Genomic DNA, 21477 nt, shown 5'->3' on the forward strand with positions numbered 1-21477 from the left:
CAGTTCAGTTTAGTTCAAAAGCAAATGTGTTATCTTATGATAAGACTCAGTGAAACCAGGTCCAATAAAAGCACACTATAAAATTCTGATTTAACAGCATTAGCTGGTCACGTCAGGATTACAGAAAGGACTTCGCTGTATTTTATTGCATCTTGGGGAATTTTGTAAATAATATAATTTATTTTGCTCTAAATGTGAGGGATTTAAAAAGACTTACTGCAGTTACTATAATTTGGTTACATCTAGAGCTAGAAAACTCTCCAAAGAATACATGATTCACTCATTCACTCATGCATTCATTAATTCACAAATATTTAATAAGCATCTACTCACTAAACATGTTCATCTTTGAGAAACTCTTCCTGGAGGCTTTGGTTTTCAATTCAGTACAACAGACCCCGGGGTGAGATGGAGTCTGTCCAAAGAGTGAGGACAGAGATGAGTGTCTTCAAGGAGCTGTTGTACAGGCATGGAGAGAGGAGATTCCTCACTGGATGGGAAGGAGGGTGAGGAACAAGGGAAAGCAAAGCTTCTTCCTAGGAACCTGGAGGGAGGGCGAGGGAAGCCACCTCAGCTGCATAGATGGGCACCTACCTGTTTGTCCTGCTCCATTATGCTCCGCCAGGCTGGAGGGGCTTTGTGTGAGCCAGGTGAGTGTGAAGGGGACAGGTGCAGCGTGTGAGGATGGACGAGGGTAGACCAGTTCACAGAGGACCTCCAAACCAAGTTAGCGACAATGCAGTCTCAGGGAAAGGACACACATAGGAGGACACCCTGGAAAGGGTAGGAAGGGAATACTTGGACTGGAGAGGCCAAGGAGGAACCTTGCAGGCCCCCACTTCCTCCCTGCTTTGCCTAGTCTTCTCCTTCCAGGAGCACACACTCCACAGACACCACCCCTTCACTCCCCTCATGAACGACCTACAGTTCAGAATAACTTAGGAAAATATTTTGCAAATCTCTCATGAAAATAAATTAAATCAACACTAACTTTGAGGCATTCTAAAAACATTCAAATACAGATGGGATGTATAAATTGGGCCTCTTCTATTTAGGAAGCGGAAGAAAACAAAAACAGAACCGTGTTAGCCAGCACCAAATTAATTTTATGCAAGGAGAAAATAACTTTCTTCCCTTTGACTTTGTTTTTCTTTTTGGAAAGCATGAAACCTGGTATAATTGTGTTGTTCTTTTCTGATGTTATCTAAATAGCAGGTGAAAACACTGTATAATTAATCTTTGCAATTTTGTGAACCTATGGTACTAACCATAGTAGAAATTCAACTTCATTTATGGGATGAACCACCCAACAGAGGGGTCTGATATTCTATTCAGGTTAAGAAGCATTTGTTAAAGACTTTGTGGAATCAGGGATCCCCGGGTGGCGCAGCGGTTTGGCGCCTGCCTTTGGCCCAGGGTGCGATCCCGGAGACCCGGGATCGAATCCCAAGTTGGGCTCCCGGTGCATGGAGCCTGCTTCTCCCTCTGCCTGTGTCTCTGCCTCTCTCTCTCTCTCTCTCTCTCTCTCTCTCTCTCTCTCTGACTACCATGAATAAATAAATAAAATATTTAAAAAAAAAAGACCTTGTGGAATCAGGTACTGCCCAAGTGTTGGCACATCTTTCCCCACTTCAACCTCACACCTCTCAAGGCAATATGATTATGGCCACTTTTATAAGAAGTTCCTGGAGGTCAAAAACGTTATCTGGTTGGTCCTAGGTCTCAGACCTGGCAAGGGACTGACTCCAGAGCCCTGGATTTTTTCCAGGACTTCACCTCCCTGACCCGCATCCACGGGGATGCAATATATTGATTTGCTCTGAAGGGAGAATGTTCAAGTCACTTTAACTATTAAATTGAGGAGGAAGTTCAGATGCCTGGGTTCTAGAAATTGCTGGAAGAAGGTGGAATGGAGGTTAGAATAGGATGAGCCCAAGTCAGCTTGTGGCCAAGCCTGGTGCATGTTTGTTTCTTGTGGTTGCCATCGCAGAGCACCACAAACTGGATGGCTTAAAACAGCATAAATGTAATCCCTCACAGTTCCAGAGTCCAGAAGTCTGAAATCTGGGTGTTGGTAGCACCACACTCCCTCTGGAGGCTCTAGGGGAGACTCTGTTCCAAGGCCTCTCTCCCAGAATCCCTTGGCTCATTAATGCATCACAATAATCTGTCTCTGTCCTTACTTGGAGTTTTCCCTGGTTGAGTCTCTGTGCCTCTTCTTATAAGGACACATTTATGTCTCATCAGAGCTGACCCCCCAATCTAATATGACCTTATCTTGACTTGACCACATCCGCAAGGTCTTATTTCCAAAGGGGTCATATTCACAGACATCGGGGTTAGAAACCTCAACAGATCTTTTTGGGAGAAACAATTCATTCTGCAACAGGATACTAATATAAATGGGGGCTGGTCAGGGAAGGCATCTTGGAGGAAGTGACAATTTTAAGGATAGAATCAAACCAGCTCTGCTTCAGTAAATCTTGAGCAGTCACCCAGAGACTCTGGCAGACAGGTTGAAAAGTGACACTTCTCTTGTTTGAATTGAAGACTCTTGCAGAATCTCAGAACTTTGTCAGCACATCTGGGGAAAGGCAGTGGACAAGTATGAGGCGGTGAGCATTTATCTATCACCTATTATGTATTGGTCAACAGGCTGGGTGGCAATATTGCAGTGCTGCCCAGCAAGAGCTCTGGGGTTTGTGCCACTTGGCTCTGCATCTTAGCTCAGCTGCTTACATGACCCTGGGCAAGGGGCTTGTCGCTCTGTCTTGGTTTCCTCCTCTGTAGAGTGAGAACCGTAGTAGCACTCGCCTCAGATGCTTGCCCAAGTGTCCTGCAAACTGTAATTGTACAACTATTTTCAACCATCATCAGATCCTGCAGCCCAGTGTCTGCTATAGAGCAAGCACTCGATACACATCATTCACTCATCATTCACTCAGCAAGCACGTATCAGGCTCCGACTGTGTGCCAGTGCTGTGACAGGCATTTGTGTCAGTTTCTTGGGGCTCCATAGCCAAGTACTGTAGGAAGATTGGAAGTCTAAAGTCAGGTGTCAGCAGGGCCACACTCCCTCTGAAGCTGACAGGGGAGTCCTCCCTTGCCTGCCCTAGCTTCTGGGGTTGCTGGTCATCCTGCTTCCTGGGCTTGTAGCTGTGACAATTCAGTCTGTGCCTCTGTTGCCACTTGGTGATGGTGGTGGTGGTGATGTGTGTGTGTGTGTGTGTGTTCTTCTCAAGACACCAGTCATGCTGGATTAGGGCTCACCCTCCTCCAGTATGACTTCAGGGTAACTAGTTACACCCATAATGACTCCATCCAAATGAGGTCATGCTCTGAGGTATGAGGGGTAGGACTTCAACCTATTTTGGGGGGTATACTCATATCATCATTGGAGACTTCTTTGCCTGGCAGGTGTGCTCAGAACTCACTTCATCATGTCCCTAGCCACCCACCATCCCCAGTGCATCCCCAGAGCCCTGCCCCAGGGGGCACTAGGCATTCCAGACCAACCTAGTTGTGCAACTTGCAGAGAGGACCATGACAATGACTTCTTGTACGGGTCAGCAAATTGTTATCCATCATTCTTGTACCATCCTTGGTGTCACATAGAGATAGGCAACACTAGCCTTACTTGCAGATAAGCAAGCTGCATCTCATAGAGGGGCTGCTTTTCCTTTCAACTCTGTATCTGCACAACTGAGCCCAAGGCCCAGCCTCCTGATCGGGTTTATTCACCCACGATGAATGGGTAAGGCGGTGCCCCAAAGCCTCAGGCTCTGGTACTCCCCATCACCAGACTCTGTGGGCACGAGCTGTCCATCCCTGTTTTCATAAGATTCTGGAAGGATTAAGGCAGCTAGAACCCCAAAGACAGATTTCCATTAAAAAATGTATTGGGGACACCTGGGTGGTTCAGTGGTTGAATATCTGCCTTTGGCTCAGGTTGTGATCCCAGGATCCTAGGATCATGTCCCCCATTGGGATCCCCGCAGTGAGCCTGCTTCTCCTTCTGCCTATGTCTCTGCCTCTCTCTCTGTGTCTCTCATGAAGAAATAAATAAAATCTCTAAAAAAATGTACTTGGGCAGAAGGGGAAGTCAGAGAGAGAGGAAACAAAGCAAGACAAGGATTTGACACACTGCGGCTGGCTTTGAGGAGGGAGGAACCATGCCTAAGAAACAGAGAGGCCTCTAAGAGATGAAAATGACTCCCTGTCTATTGCCAGCAAAGAAATGGGAACTCAGTCCTGCAAATGCAATTTGTCTGAGCTCCCAAAAGCCTCTAGGTAAGAGCCCAGCTCAGATGGCATCTTGCTTTTGGCCTTGTGATACCCGAAGCATAGAACCTACTGAGCCCACCTGGACTTCTAACCTACGGAACTGAGGTAGTAAACAAGTATTGTTGTAAGGGGGCAGGGGAGTATTCCATTTACTGGCCTGCCCTTCAGTCTGAGATGATGTGTTTTCTACTTTTTTGGCATTGTCATAGTGCTTCTTTTATGACATGATGGTGATAAGTGATTTCAGAAGCCCTTACTGGGCAAGATGAACAGCTGTCAACAATGCTGACCCCTGGGGTTTCTGTGGGAAGATGCCACTAGTTTGTGAAATCCTGCTCTGGCTGACCCCAAACTTCCTTCCCCTGTGAAATCCTTCAATAGGTGTGTGGAGCAATACCCAGGCAGGGCGCTATCCACCTCACGTCCCCAAACCGTCAGAAGCTCAGAGCGCATCAGGGGGCTATTTATAGACAAGGCACAGTTTTCTTTAAAAAGCCCTGCCGCAGTTAGCTCCCCCAGCAGCCCCCACAGACCCAGAAATAACTCTATGTGGCCTTCCCCTTCGCCAGCCCCCGGTGACGAGAGACACTGATGCACATACGCACCCTTCCCCACCCCCAGGTGGCCCACCTGGCAGAAAGGGGCAGGGCCTCCGGGTGGAGGGCAGGACTGACCTGTTCTGGTGACCCCTACCCTCAGGGATCACCACTGGGAACCTGCCTTAAGGGGTAGGCACTATGCTGGACGCGTGACCCATCTGACCTCAGCCTAATGCGGAGCCCTAGAGTCAGCCCTAGGAGCCAAGCCAGGCTGGGCAACCTGGTAGCTACGGGGAGCCCAGAAAATGTCCTCAAGCTCCCTGGACCTCACCGTCTCCTCTGGGACATGGCAAAAGTGACAACTTTCCAGGGACAGTAGGAAGGTGGCATGTGACACAAGCACTCCTTCCATGCTGGGTGCTGCTGTGATCAGACTCTGAGTGTATGGCGCCCTCATCTAGCAAACGGGGAGGCGGGGGCTCTGAGAGCATCTGTGGCTGGTCTACATCCCTGGGACACAAGAGAGAGAAGAAATGAGCTCTCGGGCTGTCCAGAAAGCCCTCCTGCAGAAACGCATCCCCCCCTCTATGCTCCTCCTTCCCTCCATCCAGAGTTTCCACACACCCTGCCCCGCTAGTGTCCGCTGTGCTGAGCTCAGCCTTGGGCTGGGGCAGGAGCGGCTGAACATGTGGGTTTGGAAGTCAGGCGGACGGGGCTCCACCCGCAGCTCCCACACTTCTGGAGACTCCCGGGCTGCTGAGTCTCCTCCCTGCCCACGGGGAGCCCGCCAGGTCATCAGGGCTGCCTGGGCTCAGGCTGAGTCTGGCAGATTCTGGGGCTCGGCCTGAGGAGCCCCTCATCCTCAGATGTAAGCCACATTTTCCACTACCAGTTTTTTCGGCGACAAGACTAATATTTTGATGTCACTTCTGCTTTGTCTCTTATCTTTTAATTGGCTCCATATCTGGGCTGAGAGGTTGCATTTTAGCCTCCTCAGATTCCACTACCAGCAATCAAAACCTGCATCCAATGGGCATCGGGCAGGAACTTAGACTTCACCTGTCCAGAACAGCAAACGGTCCCTCCCCACACCTGAAGAGCCTCCTCAGCTCTTCCTTCCCCTGTCCCCGCAGAAGGCATCACCACTGCTCATCTCACCAAGACCCTAGAGTTCAGCCTCGCCTCCTCTGTCCCTGCCCTGGGCTAGAACCCTTCACCTCTGTCTCAAGACCTGCCCCAAGGCCTCCCTTGTTCCCAGCTCCAGTCCATCATCCCCCCAGGACCCCACCTCTTACCTGGAGCAGTTGGATGGAAGGGCAGAGGGAAGACCCTCATTGGACCAGCCCCTGATCTGGCCCTCAGACTTCTGCACTGGTTGGGCCTCCCATCAGCCCTGGCCCCGGTCTGGCCTACCTGAGGGTGTCCTGCCACACCTGCAGCTCTAGCTCAGCACAAATGCCTCTGAGGACACCCTTTCCTGAGGCTCAGGGGATGGCAGAAGGGAATGGGATGCAAAAGAGACTGGTCTCCCAAGTCTTCGAGGCTCGGAACACCTGCAGGACTCTAAGCTGGCAGCAGACTGAACAGTGGCCCTCCTGAAAGACACGTTCATGCCCTCGCCCCTGAAACCTGCAGGGATGAGCCTCCTGGGGGAGGGGTCACAGATTGCCCTGGGGACCAATGGGGTCACAGCAGCCCTCTGTCAATGGCTGGCATTACCGTGGAGACTGGTACCATCTGCATCCCAGTGAAAGAGCACGTCTGTCTGTCAGCGTCTCACTGTCCATCCTCCTCTGGACAAGGTTTCTCAAGTTGCTGTGCTGAGTAGAGTGGCTTCTGTCCCACATCAGTGGCAACCCCGCCAATACCATCAGGAGGAGAAATGCAGTTAACACACAGGTGAGGGGCTGCCCAAAGCAGATCGTGACAAGGCCGTCCCAGAGTGCCAAGCCAGTCCCCAACAAGTGACACTTGACAGTGAGCCTCCAGCTGGACATTTGGTTGAGCATCATGATTCAGGTCTGATGGCACACACCCTCCTCTGCCAGCAGGGCCCTCACCCCCACTTCAGAGCTGCGGCAAGATGTAGGGTGGGCTGGGCATGGGAGAGCACTGGACTTGGAGCCTGCCGACTGGAGGTGCTGCTGCCGCATTGGGAAGGCCCATGATGTGCCAGGGAGGCTCCGAGCCTCCCCTCCAGTGGGTCACATATTCCTTCCAACAACCCTCAACGTTGGTCTCATCAGCTAGCTGCATTGTACACACAGAGAAACTGAGGCAAGAGAGGCAAGGTACATTTCTCTCTCTCTCTCTTTTTTTTTTTTTAAGATTTTATCCATTTATTTAGTGAGAGCAAGTGAGGGTAGGGGCAGAGGGAGAGGGAGAGAGAGAATCTTAAACAGATTCTCTGCTGAGCACAGAGCCTGATCCAGGGCTTGATCCCATGACCCTGAGATCATGACCTGAGCCGAAACCAAGAGTTGGACACTTGACCAACTGAGCCACCAGGTTCCCTGAGGCAAGTTACACTCTTAATGACCCACAGCTGGCAAGAGAAATACAAGTATACCCCACTTCCATACCCTCTGGACGATGCTCTGGTACAGCCTTCCTCTGACAAACACGCTGATTTCACCCAGACTCAGTTTCTTCATCCATGAAATGGGGAGAATGAGCCCACATTAGAAGATTGTTCGGAAAAGCACAAGTTTAAATAAAAAGAAGCCCACAAAATCAATTTGGAAGCCTGAAATCTTTACTCAAATATTAAATGCTCTTATCATCTCTCACAGGAGGCAGAAGAGAGCAGGAGATTGCAGGCTGTGGTCAAAATCCCACCTCCACCACATACTGGCTGAGGATGCTGGGCAACGTACAAGTCCTCCCCGGGCTTCCAGTTCCTCGTCTTTAAAATGGGAGTAATGACAGCACCTGCCTTGCAGGGATTTTGTGAGGATTGGCTGAGAACATGTGAAGTTTTTAGAATGTGCCCGGTTCCTAGCCAGTCCTCTGGAAATGTCTTTATTCTTATTACCATGGGGACCTCCAGGGTGCGCAAACCTCTTTGTGCTGATGGGGCAAAACTCAAGAGAAGAGCAAATTCATCTCCGTCACTGAGCAGAGTCTGAAATGCACAAATCTCGGAGAGGAGGTTCAGAATGGTTAGGTGACTGCCGGGAGGCCACACCGCATCCGTGGCGGAGCTATGCTGGCCCGGAGCCTGCCTGACTCGGAGCCTCGTGCCCACAGGATCCGAACGTGCTAACAGAACACTCAGTTCCGAACACGGACGCCACAGGAGCCTTCACGGCACAACTCCTGAGGGCTCTGTGCAATCTCTGCATCTTCTCACACGTGGTGGGTTGTGCTCAGCCAGCAGGAAACCACTACTCACTCGAGGTATCCACTGGTCACCTGCTCTCACTGGGAGTGGCTCCTTTACTTGCTTTGACACCCATAACATTGTCATAAAACCTGTGGCACAACCTTAGTTCTTACCCCTATCCCTCCTCCAGTGGTTCCTTACTCAAAGATCCCAATTTTCTTTGGGGTGTCTAAAAACTGCCCAGCATCCTTTGCAGCTAAGATGAGACAAAAGTGAAGATTGTTGGGGGGGTGGGGAGGAGTCTTCCAGAAAGGTCCTATAAAATGAACCAACCTCAGGATCTTCATCCCTTCCTCCTTCTTCTTGCCTGTAAAACAGGAGCACAGGGATGCAGCAGCCATTTTGTCACCATGAGGCTATATGCATGAGGACAATGGCTGCGCACTAAGCATGGCCGAGTGGAAAGGTGGCAAGAGGCAGGGTGCCTTGTGGTGTGAGTGAGCTTCTTTCTCACTAGCTCTGGACGACCCCTGGACCTCTTGGTGTTGGAATGAATAAACCTCTTAAGGGTTAAGCCATGGTGCGAGGTTGTGGAAGGAAGTCTCCAGTGTCCTCTGGAGGAGTCTTGCATGGAGTTGTTCCTGTCCTTCCCTCCAGGAGGTTACCGTATCCTCGGTGCCTGTTCTGGTGTCTGCTGTGTGTGCCAGAATGTCCCTCTTCTTGCAGGGCATCTTGCAGGGCAGTGCTCTTGCAGGGGTGCCCTCCCCTGCTGCCCCCTGCAGGCTTCTAACCCCGGGCGCTAGCTTCTCACTGGGCCCACTCAGCACACTCCTCATCCGGGTACATAGAAACTTCAGTCCTACTGACCATGTGATGAGGGACCACGCTTATCCCATCCCCGCCCCCCCACCCCGGCCCAAGGTTTCTGTGCACATGAAAGGAGCTCCCTAGTGAAGACCTGGCCTCCCCCGCCCTGCTCCCGCTTCCCAGGAGTGATGACACTGAACAACAGCCTCTGCCCTGACCATCTCTCTCTCGGCAATAACAGGCCCAGAGGAAGCCTACGTTCAGCTCCACTCCTCTAGGGCACCAGATGGACAGCTGCTGGTGGGGTGGGGAGCAGGGGTGCTGCCATGCCCACAGCGGAGGTCCTGGGCATGATGAGGTGAGTGAGTTTGATTCAGGGATTCAGGATACCGGTCCTCTTGCTGCCAAGCACCCAAGCCATGCTCTCCAATATCACATTGCTTAGGGAGGTGCCATTCAGTTTCCCACAGTAAGGAGCTGAAGTGTGTCCCCCCCAAACTCATACGTGGAACTCTAATCCCAGCATCTCAGAAGGTGGCTGTATTTAAAGATAGGCCCCTGGATGTAATTAAGGTAAGATGAGATTGTTAGGGTGGGTTCTAATCCCATCTGACTAGTGTCCTTATAAGAAAGGGGGATTAGGACACAGACACACGGAGGGACCTCCGTGTGAAGACACAAGGAGAAGGCGGTCATCTCCATGCCAAGGAGACAGGCCTAGGAGGGGACCAACCTGCCATGCCTGGGTCTCGGGCTTCCAGCCTCCTGAATGTGAGAGAATAACTGTCTGCTGTAATGCCCCTGCCCGTGGTGCTTTACTGTGGTGGTCCTAGCAAACAGAAACACCCATCTACCTTCATTGAGTGTGATCACTTGGGTGGTTTGGAAGGGAGTGCCATTCATCGAGCCCCCCTCAAAGCCCTGACGAGGGACATCCTACAGAATGGCCTGTCCCGGAGGTCGCTGTAGGAGTCTGCCCATCTGGCTTCCTGGGTTCTCTCTTCACCCCCCTTCATGCCCTACAGGGGTGAGGGGAGCTACATCAGTTTTATCTTTGGAACCCAAATCCCATCTTGGCCCTCTGAGGCTCTTCACTCCTGCCTGTTGATAGGACTCAGTAGGTGGAAGTGCTGCAGACAGAACTGGGCCGCTGTACACACTCCTGGGCCAGTGTTTGCTCCTGTCAATCATCCTCCAGTGGCCCACTGTTGCTCTCATTGTGCCCCGTACCCAACAACTGCCAGTACCTACTGAGCACCACCATACACCACGAGCTGAGCACCACTGTACACCACGAGCTATCCATGAGGTAGGAGTCACTGCTACTGCTGTGTTGCAAATGGAGAAACTGAGGCATGGTTAGAGAAAAGCCTAGGATGCATCCAGGTCCATCGGCCTCTGGAGCAAGCCAGCCATCACTGTGCAGTGGCCAGGACTTTGCTCTCACTGGGTTCTGCCCTCCCTACAAAGCAACAAGGTCCCTGAGCCCAACCAGCAGGGGACTCCAGACAACTGGGGCTAGTGAGCTCTGAGAACAAAGACTTATTATTTCTGAGCCTTCTCCAGTCTATTCATGGTGCGCTGCTCCAGCCTGTCACCCCCCAGCCCCATTTAAAGCTCCCTCCCGCACCATGTTTCTCCCACTGGGTCCAACAGCTAAGCCTGCTGGTTGCTCAGGCTGGGGCAAGACCCAAAACAAAAGGGCCCAGGAAGGTCAAAGTCCTGTAGCTGTTCATAGTGAACCCAACCCCAATCACAGCTGGGGCTCTCCCCATCACCGCTGACCCTTGCTCTGGAGACCAGACACAGAACCAGGAAGGTTTGACCCAGACCCTGCAGCCAATATTTGGAGCAGGGGCAAAAGAACCCAGGTCTGAGACTCCTAATCCTTCACACTTCCCCCTGCATCTGTCTCCAGAGCTTCCCCAGGACACCCCTCCCGTCCTGGTAGCACCCCCACCCTGTCCCGCACCCTCAAGTTCCCAGGTGTGGGTGGGCCCTGGGGTTAGACAGGCTCACTTATGGGGGCAGACAGAGCATCGAGCTCTGTACAAGTGTAGGCCTAGTGGCAGGCAGTGGGAGCTGTCAGCATGGCTCCTCAGTAGATGGACAGGGCCCGGGGGCTGCTGGGTACATGTGTTTCTGATGCCACAAGGAGGTAGTTTCAGCAGGCACCACACCCCAGGCCTTCTCTACTTGGCCCAGTAACTCTTGGCTAACATAGGCTGAGCCAGCTCTGCTGCCTTGCCACCCAGGAAGGAGACAGAGACATGGAAACAGGGAATGTCTCTTGACAATTCCTACTGGCTTTCTAAGCCACATCAGATCCCATCCTTTCTCACTGTTTTATAGACAAGGAAGCTTACATGATGAAACCCGCCTCGGGGAGTGCCTAGAGCAGATGTGCCACTTCCACTCTAGAGGCCAGATTCCAGCCTTCAGGAGCATTTGGGGGCCAGTGAAAAGGGGAGGAGTGACTTCACAGTCCCCTGGGGCACACTAAGTCTCTTCTTCCTCATCTGTGAAAGGGGCCAAGGACCGGCCTCCTTGACAATGGCCAGGACCACAGATCTTCCCCGCTGGCTTCTCTTTCTGGAGGTGAGCCCAGAGCCAGGGGAGAGCTTCCTACTGAATGAAGGAAGAGCTCAAAGCGTCATGAGGGTTCATGGTGCTGACATACATGAGCCCATGTGACTCCTGTAGGGGCTTGGTCGATCCTTCCGGGGGAAACCCCAGCTGACCTGCACTGCCCATCCCAAGAGCGAGCTCTGGTGATCTGAGGGTGTCCTTCAGCGTGTATGTACCTGAGGGGAAGGGACACAAATTCCAGCTCCTTGCCTGCAGTTCAAAGACCCAGTGGGTATTTGTTTTGTCTGTTCCAGAACCAGCCACGTACATTTTATGGCAGCAGCTGGGTTAATGCATCAGATCAGAGAGCAGCATCCCCGTCACAGGGCAAGAGGGAGCAGAGTGAGGCTTACGTTTGCCAGAAAACCGGATCCAGATCACTGAATAATTCATGGTTAATATTCCAGCTTAAAAGAAGCCTTGGATCAAACTCCTACTTCTCCTCCCAGAGTTGTAAAGGTCCCGGTGCTGCATATCAGCCTCTCAGCCCAGCTCGGGCTGCAGGAGGCCGGGAGCAGGTGTGCGGCGCCCTCCGGGCAGCCTTGGCTGATGTGACTGGATCTCCCATGTCAGCTTTTATTACCAGGGACACCCAGCTCCCTAGGGTCCTTGCAGGATTTCAGATTATCCTCAGATCAGATCAATCTGTCCCCATGTCATGGCTTTTGAACCATCAACCCTGAGTGCCCTCAGGGTGAGGGCCATGCAGGGCCCTTGGGCTACTGTAAGGTGGGGGGGTTGTAAGGCCCCAACACACCCCAGGGCTCACTATAGATGACTGACCTCATCACCCAGAGCCTTGACACTGCACATGGGGCCCCTCCTGGGGAAGGCTGGGGCTGGGCTGAGGGGCCCCAGGGCAGAGGGTCCCTGGGAGATGGGCCCTTCCACATGATGGTCAGTCCCAGGCCAACTACCCTGGATGCACAAGGTCAGTGGGGTCAGGGTGACTCCATTTCCCCCTCTTCATTCTCCTCCAAGCAGACACCATAGGCAACCTTCGTCCCTGCAGCTTTGATTCAGGAATTAAACATTGATCAAGGCCACGTGTGCCTACATCTGCTTCCAGCCTAAGGATACAAGGGGGAAAACCAGAAGCTTCCTCCTCTGTGAGGCACACATCCAGTGGTAGGAGACAGATGATCTCAGCCATGACAGCAAAGGGCAAGGCTGTGAAGGAAGGCAAAGCCCGGAAGGGGAGGAGACTGGCAGGGGAGAGGGCAGTCCTGGTGACACCTGCCACAGAGTGGTCAGAGGAGAAGGTGACCTGGGGCCGAGACCTGAATGAATTCTGGGACAGAGGGGTGCAGGCCACCTGGTAGGAGTTTCCAGGCAGAGGGAACACCACTGGCGAAGCCTCTGGGGTGGGACACCCAGAGGAACCAGGAGAAGGCTAAGGTGGAGGAAGCAGAGAAGAATGGGACCCAAGGTGGAGTGAGTGGTGGAGACCAGCAAAGGGGGCAGAGAAAGTTATGGATCACGCTGACAGAGTCAAGAACCCAGACCACACAGCATGCTAGAGGCTTCCAGATCATATCAGGTGCCTAGGACAGAGCCTGACACACAAGAATGGCAATGGGGTACATGGGAAGGGTGCCTAAGGATGGCTGTGATGACAAAGGACAGTCCAGTTCCACTGGACCATCCGTCACATGAAGCTTGGAGTCCATGCAGCTGAAAGTGTGGGGAATCCCCTTCAGGCTCCGACTCCCACCTCAGGTCCCTGTCCTAGGAGAGGGTCACATGGGACTGGGTACTTGCACCATTTCCAATATAGACCATGGAGGACCACGCAGAAGCCCTGAAGTGAGAACAGAAATACCCCGCAGATCCTGCCACCTGGTCTCAGCACCCAGTCTGTGGGGCTCAGGACTCAGGTCAGCCTGCTCTTTGCATGACTCCTGCCCGGGACTGGGGGTAACCTTTCCATCCTGAATGGACACCAGGCCCCCATGCTACCCACAGGCTCTGAAGGCCCTTGCAGTACCCACCCCTCCCACCCCATCATTAGCCACACAGTAGGCCCGCACGTAACACTGGTGACCTGAGTGAGAAGGGATGGGGTCTGTGTGGCAGGTGCCTTTGCTGTCATGCTGGGTATTTCACTGCCTTATGGGAGCTTCCTGAAGACTCCTGCACATGCATGGGGAGTGTGAGTGTGTGGGCAGACATCATCCAGGTGGTGGGATCACAGAGACAGGCTCTAGTGCCCAAGGAGACTGTGTGGGTCTGTATAATGCAATTTTTATTTAAAGATTTATTTATTTATTCATGATGGACACATAGTGAGAGGCAAAGATGTAGACAGAAAGAGAAGCAGGCTCCCCCCGGGGAGCCTGACGGAGGACTCAATCCCTGGACCAGGGATCACACCATAAGCCAAAGACAGACACTCAACCACTGAGCCACCTAGGCATTCCTATAAAACAATTTTTACTTAAAGCACAATGAGCCCCTAATATGACCATTTTCTACGTTAGCCTATCAGGTGGACAGCTGTTCATCCCCCATCCCTCCATGCATGCTTTTTTCATGTCTTAGGTCGTTTTCTTTTTCTTGGGGTCCCTGGGGCCTCAGAGTCTGCCCTGGGCTTACTGCTATGAAAGTGGATGAATGATGTCCGGATTTTCTTCAGGTACATGGTGACCTTGGTGCCTTGCAGGGGTGTTGAGTGAGATCTGGAGCTGCCTAGGGGAGCAGAGATGTCTGTCCTTAGACCTTAGAGCTACCTGCTTCCACAGGACGTTTCCACCCAACAACCCCCTCATATACCGCACCTGCCTCCACTCTGTTATGGATCCATCATGAAGGCTCTTGGGTGCCCCCTTCCTGTGGAGACTCCCACTGCCATGGACCCCTTGCATTCTTGCCTTCCCATGAGGGTAATGTGTAAGTAGTCCTGGCCATACATGGCCTCATTCCCCATAGGGTATAGCACTCAATGCCTAAAGCTTTCTCCCTCAGGTCATCTGGTGGGGCCTGCTCTTTGTATTACTGGGTTCCACTAAATTCAACCTTCAGAGGGAAATTTCATACATTCATCCACCCACCCGTCCAACCATCCATGCATCCATGATTCATTAGTCCATCCATGAATCCATTCTTCCTTTCACTCATTCAAATACTCACACGTCCATACTCATCGATCCATACATACATTCTTCTTTACATCTATCATCCATCCATCCATCCACGTGACTACGTGTCCAGCAATGTAGATGGCACTATGCTGTGTGCAGCGCACAGAGAAGATCCACAGCAAACAGGAAAGAGGGGGAGAGGACAGCAGGGAGGACCCTGATCCAGCACTGGATTTCATAGAAGCTTGAGTAGGAGCAGGTCAGAGGAAAAGGGACAAGGGCCATGCAGGCAGAGGGAACATCATGGAAAAGACTGGGAACCATGAGGCTGCCAGTGATCCCCAGGAGCTGACAGTGTGTGTGCAGCATGAGGCATAACATGATAGGTGTCAGAACCCCCTGGAATATGCTTGCCAGGTCAGGACTCAGCCAGGACAGAGGCAGAGGGTGTGGTCTGCAGACACACATGCGGGTGTTCACCCACGCACTGACCTGTGGTAGATACAGGAGGGGGCAGATTCAGAGAAGCTAAGGAGCCTGTCAAGGTCCCAAGGGCCATAAGGGGCAGAGCTGGATCTAACAGGTTGGCCCAACCTCTGAGCCAGGCTGGGGGCTGCTGGGATACCCAGGCAAGGCCTGAATCAGGGGCTCCCAAACCTCTGTGGTGGGGAGGCTCCTGTGTCCTCCAGCTCCAGCGGTGTAGTGTGTTCCCATCCCAGGTCCCTGTCAGTGAGCGATCCTCCACCGCCCCCACGGACCCCAGCCCCTGCAGCAAAGCCTGCAGAGACAGGAGCACAGAGAGGGTGAGCTACTCCAAGCCCCAGATCAGAGCAGGTAAAGCAGGAGTAGGGGGGGCAGTCTCACCCTGGGCACAACACACTTCCTCCTTAATTCTTACTGCAGATCCCCAGACAGGAACTGTGTCCACATTTTAGAGATGAGGACACTGGCCAGGGTCAGCATGCTTCCCCTGGCACTGTCCTGGAAGAGCACACTTGGGGGTGGTGGACACAGGAGCTGCCTCCTGCATCCAGACCCCTTCTTTCTGGTATGGCTCAGCGGGCGGCCCCAAGGATGAGGCCAGGCATCCTTATCCCTCCTCTGTGCCAAGTAAGCACAGACCCAGCCTCCTGTGCAGGGAGGGAGGGAGGCGGCCCATTCTGGCCTGAAAGAAGGGACCCTCTGCTGTCCAGGAGATGGGAAGGTTCTAGAGAAGCTTCCTGGCATTGAAAGGAGGAGAAAGCACAAGGGGGCACAGCCCTTATTGTCTCTGCCTTCCCAGCTTCTGCGGATATATCTGCTTGAGAGGCCCGTGCGGCGGGTGACCACAGGGACGAGCAGAAGCAAAGAGCCAGCAGGCTAACCAAGGCCGGCAGCAGGACAATGTGCCCCAGGAAGGGAGTAGAGGAAGGAGAAACAGCATGAATGCAGGAAGAGGGGGGTGAGGTGCCCCTGCGCCCCCAACAGCACCCACTCCAGGTTGAGCCAGAGCTCCCACAGCCATCTCTTTGCCCATGTCTTGCCAGAGGGGATTTTCAACTGGGCTTGTGTCTCTGCTGGGGCTTCAGGCCACAGCCAGGAAGCCTGTCCCAGGTCTGAGGGCACTTACCTGCAGATTGACCTTCACTGGCTGAGACAGGACCGGGTCCTTGCCTTCCTCATACAGGTGGTGGAGCCGCAGCAGGACATGGCAAAGTCAGCCTTGGCCTTCCCTCGATGGCCTTCAGGGATAGAAACACCCACATTGTTTGTCAGGGCCAGCACTTGACTTGGCGGCTTCCCTGTCTAGTCTGAGAACTCTGTGAGTCCGGGGTCCTTGCCTACCATCGCCTCTGCTGATTACCCACCGCCTGGCACAGGAGACAGTTGTTCAGTGAATGAATGGAAGCCCCGGATAGTCAGGCTTCCTGAGTTCAGAGGATGAGTGGGACTTAGTTGTTCCCAGCTCCAGGAGGAGTCCCTGAGGAAGCAGACTCCACGGCAGGCTAAGCATCCGGCAAAGGTGGACGATGGTTGGGGTTTGGTGGTGGGGATAGAAGGGATCCTCAGAGCCTGGGTGTGGACAGGTCCTCCTCTGGGGCCCTGCCGACTGGGTGTCCTGCCTACTGAGGGACCCCGGTCCCCCCACTGCCTCTCTGTGGGCCTGGGTCTCCCCATTGGGCAGATAAGGGGAACAGGGGACCATGCAGAGCCAGGACAGCTCTGAGAGGAGCCCACTTTGTCCGGTGATGGGCGTGGGGCCAGGTTGACATGAGGAGGGAGGAGTGACTCTGGTTCCCTGGACACCCGGCTCACGTTTCTGGAGATCCTGCAGGTGCTCCGTGTGGTTGGAGCTGTAGTTCCAGCCCGGGATGCTCAGGATCTACAGGTGAAGACTTGGGGGCAGGGTCACGGCTTCTTGCTGCTGCTGGGGGCCTGGAAAAATCTGGGCAGACTCTGCAGGGCAGACACACAGAGCCAGGACGAGGATTGGGCCCCACGCCTCCTCCTGGCACCGGGAGCTGTGTACACTCTGGCCCCCATTCCGGGCAATCCGGCTCCTGCCAACTCGTGCCCCTGAGGGAGGACAGCCTGAAGCCCCTGCTGGTCCAAGCGCCTCGGGCACCCCGTCTAGCCTTTGCCCACGGACATCCTTCCACCTGAATGCCTTCCCTCCCACACGTCCAGGGGCCCACACCACAGAGTCTAAGAGTTGGAAGGATCCTGAATCTCTAGGTCAGCTGTTTCCAAGTACAGATGGGGAGACGACCGCCCAGAGAGGTGATGTGGTTTGTTCTAGATCACAGGGCAGGTTCACACAGAGCCTCGGTTTCAATTCAAGGTCTAGGATGCCAGCTCCTCCCTTGTTAGGTCATCCTTGGTCCCCTGCTCAGAAGCACCCAAGGCCCTCCTTCCAGGAGAGGACCTGTCCCTTGCCCAGTCCCACTGCCTCTGCTCCCTGAAGCCTGGATCTGTATGAGCATGGCCCCCCAGCCCATAGCTCAGGAGAAATCCTGCAGGAGAGGCCTGGCCCTTGCCCATCCTCAGTGTGCAGCACACAGCAGGCACTCAGCCCGTGTTTTGTGCACGTGTGAGCAGCAGCCTGCCCGCTTCTACAGCCCTGGGAGGGTCCTGCTCTAAAACTGAAATAAGGATAAATCATAACCACATTCTCTTCCAAACCTCTCAAGTGAGTAGAGAGGAACAGTTCAAGGATTAAGGGAAGGATACGAACTGTATCTAAATGATTCATTCTTTAAAAGCTGCTGCAGAGTACCATATTTACACATGATCATTACTTATTGTTTCTCATCTTCAATTATTTCTGTAAAGACATAGGCGGTTTTAAATCTGAAGAAGTCTGACCGAGGGACCCCTGGGTGGCTCAATGGTTGAACATCTGCCTTTGGATCAGGGCGTGAATCCCAGTGTCCTGGGTATAAGTCCTACATTAGGGTCCCCGCAGGGAGCCTGCTTCTCCCTCTGCCTGTCTCTGCCTCTCTCTATGTGTCTATCATGAATAAATAAATAAAGTCTTAAAAAAAAAAACCAACGAATTTTGAGTGGAGGCAATGCATGAATTTTGCACATCAGACCATGAACTTGAACTAACCTTGCCTGGTGACAGCACACCCAGAAATCAAATAAAACAAGTCTTTTAATGTTGATCTACTAGGGGTGAAGCCATCGAGCCATACATGTCATATTATGGAAGATAAAGAGTCATCAGAGCAGAAAGTGAGGGATACTCAGGGAGAGGATACAAAGCAGAATCTGTGTGATTCTCAGAAGTGCTCGCTACTCCATGTATAAGCTTGGGTGAAGCCTGAAAGTATTTGCACACACTTTGCCCACACATTAAACGAGGGCTTGGATCAGAGACCCCTGAGCTCGTTTCTGATCAAAGTTTCCAGATCATGGTGGCCCACACGGTCCCCAGGTCCATCCCAGCCAGGGGGGCTCTTTCTGGGGTGAACACTTCCTTACCATTCAGCTCTCTTAATAGCACTACAGGTGCGTGCTGCAGCGCTAGCCCACACCTCTGACGCAGGCGGGTGGTGAGAGACTGGGGTCCCAGCAGGAGCCAGAGCACAGGGTAGACAGTGGAGGTGTCATTCAGGGTGAGATCATAATCCAGAGCCCAATCAAAATTGTTCCAAAGCCGGCGATGGAGCATGACCTGCAGGGAAGAGCTGTCTGACCGGCCCCCCTGCCCACCTGCTCCCACCCCTGGGTGACCAGCAGGGCCCACTTCCTACCTCTACCTGCCCGTTCTCTTGGCTGGACACGCCGTGTGCCTGCTTGGACAGCAGCACCAGCCTGCTTCTGCCGTCCTCAATGAAGGCGGACTGAGCCATGGGGTAGTAATTCTGTGGACACAAACATTGCCAGGCTGGCGGTCGTGGAAGGGGACAGGAAGGCCTCTCGGTCCGGGTCCCCCTCCGGCCACCCCACACCCTCCACCCCACGCACAGAGCACCAGCTCAGGGTGGAGATGGAGACAGAGGTTAGAGGCTCTGACGTTGGACACCAACAGACTGTCACTCCAATCCAGCTCCACTGCTTCTGACCATATGAGCTGGGGACTAAGCCCACTCAAGCTCGGTTTCCCCACCAGTACAAAGGGCCCAAAGACACACTGTGCACAGTCCTGCAGGAGTGAGGAGGGGGCGTGTGGGGTCCAGCCTGATAGGGGAGCTGGGTGGAGAGTTGCTCCAGAGAGAAAGGGCCATGTGTGTTCTGGGAGAGCGGCCCCTGTCCCCAGGTCAGTGCTCTGCTGGAGCCAGATGTCCCGGGTGGACCCATGGGAACTGTCAGCAGCCCCTGCACAGCCCATGAGGGCTAGCAGGTAGGGACGAAGGGACCTGAGCTCAGAAGCAGAGGAGGGTGGGGACACATGCCTCTGGGTCCCCTCAGGAGGAAAAAGAACTGATTATTGAGGGCACAGGAGGCCCCCAACGGGGGCTTCACCTGGATTGTCCCCCCTGACCCTCACAGCCCTGGGTCTGTTCCCTTTCTCGGGTCTGCAGGGAGTCATAGGGAGGCCGGCCCAGCTCGCCCAGGATCACAGGGCCAGAGGCCTAGGACGTGGGAGCCCATCTGGCTTCGGGCCATGCTCAGCGCTTGGAAGAAGCTGCCAGGGAAAGTCTCTGCCACAGCACCTGGGATGGGTCAGGCACACTCAACCTGAATCTCAGAACACCCCACACGAGGCGTTCATTTTCCACAAGAGGAAACCGAGGCACAGACAGGGACAGGGACGGTCCAGTGCAAGGGTGCACACAGGGAATTTGAGGTGGGGCTGGTCCAGCAAGCACTGTCCAGCTGGGGGACGAGGCCTGACTCAGAACCATCCCAAGGCTAGCCTGAGGCCTCTGCCCTCCATGTCCTGACCAGGTAGGCTCAGAAGTTGTCTGGCCCTCCCTGGTTCCAGGTGCTCCCCACACCCCCTATGTTGGCTACTGGGCCGTCCTCCCACCTGCCACATCCTCTCTCAAGGGGATCTTTGGAGTGATGAGGACAGAATTGTGATGGACCCCACGGCAGGGGACTTCCTCATGCTCTGTGGCTGTAGGGCTGTGGAGAGCTGCCTTCAGGGGTTGGACGTTTCATCAGGATGGGTACCCTCAGTGTTTGGACCCAGCCATCCTGAGTGGCTCCTGAGACAACAGGCACAGGTATGTGTCACCTGTCCGTTCTTTCCCCCAAGGAGCACATTTCCCATACCCTCTGCAGCTGGCAGTGGGTCCCGCTGCCATTCCGACCTCACTGGGTTCACGGGGACTGACCTGACCTTGCTTCTGGCAGCTGCATGCCGGCCCCTGGGCTCTTATGTGTGTCCTCTTACCTGCAGAGCCCCCAGCACACCCAGTGCTGCCCTGGCCCCACTTCGTTGGCTGGGCCGGTTGGGGAAGCCCATCTCTCTGAGCACCTAGTGGACTGGTTGGTGCTCCTGCAGCAGGTAAGAGGTGGGGTTGGGAGGTGTACTGGACTGAACTTCATACCTTGCACACTGGAGACCACCTAGATCCTCCAGGGAACAGGGGTCACGGCCATGTCATACAATCACCCTCACATGCACTTCGGGGAGAAAGTGCCAGGAGAAAGTGCCTCATTCAGGTTTGAATCCTGAGGCGGCCCTACAAAGCCTCATGGCGGGCAGAGCTGTGGGTGAGGACGATGTGAACCACACACACATAATAGGGATTTATAAACAGAGTGAATGCTATGGAGCAGGAGTGAGAGGCCATGAAGGGGTCTCTGTGAGCCTTTCAGCAAGACAGAGAGGGAAAGTGCTGCTTCCCAGCCAGGGAATGACATGGACAAAGGGCCTGGGGCGGGAAAGGCTGGAAGTGCTGGGAGAATGTGGCCAGGCAGCACTGGTGGAGGGAGGAAGCTGGCTCACTGCAGCTGGATGAACCACAGCAGCCAGAACACGGCAGAGGGAACGGGTCATGAGGATGGGGAGCAGTGGGGCCCAACAGCAGCTGCCGGAAGGAATGGAGTCCAGGGGGTGGGGGGTGAGGCCAGAAAGGCAGGGTGAAGAAATCTGAAAGGCTCTAAAACTCAGGCAGAGGATCAGGCTCTGGAGGGGAGACACTGGGAGTTATGGAAGGTTGGGGGCAAGAGGTTTCCAGGATCGAGGCTGTGGCCCAGAAAGTCAGTGGCACTGGCGGCAGCCCCCAGGCACTTTGACCAACAGACTGCCAGAGCCTCCAGGCCCATCCCAGCTGCTGCAGAGCACAGATAACACTGAAGTCACAGGGATTAATTGGGAGATGGTGCAGGTGCACCTATCCCACAACCTCCTACAGACCAACAAAGGAAGTTCAGA

The 21477-nt window shown here is 53.8% G+C and overlaps 1 protein-coding gene across 1 annotated transcript; it reads right to left on the reverse strand.

Moving 5' to 3' along the window:
- Positions 1-13810: 13810 nt before the first annotated feature.
- LOC610273 (epididymis-specific alpha-mannosidase-like) lies at positions 13811-20456 on the reverse strand. The gene is given in 8 exon segments (XM_038533693.1): positions 13811-14271; positions 15321-15441; positions 16273-16355; positions 16358-16384; positions 16959-17099; positions 18630-18822; positions 18902-19125; positions 20432-20456. Coding segments are annotated over 8 exon segments (972 nt in total). The 3' UTR covers positions 13811-14113.
- Positions 20457-21477: the final 1021 nt, after the last annotated feature.

This window comes from Canis lupus, chromosome 3 (assembly GCF_011100685.1).
Source record: "Canis lupus familiaris isolate Mischka breed German Shepherd chromosome 3, alternate assembly UU_Cfam_GSD_1.0, whole genome shotgun sequence".
Taxonomy (NCBI): Eukaryota; Metazoa; Chordata; class Mammalia; order Carnivora; family Canidae; genus Canis; species Canis lupus.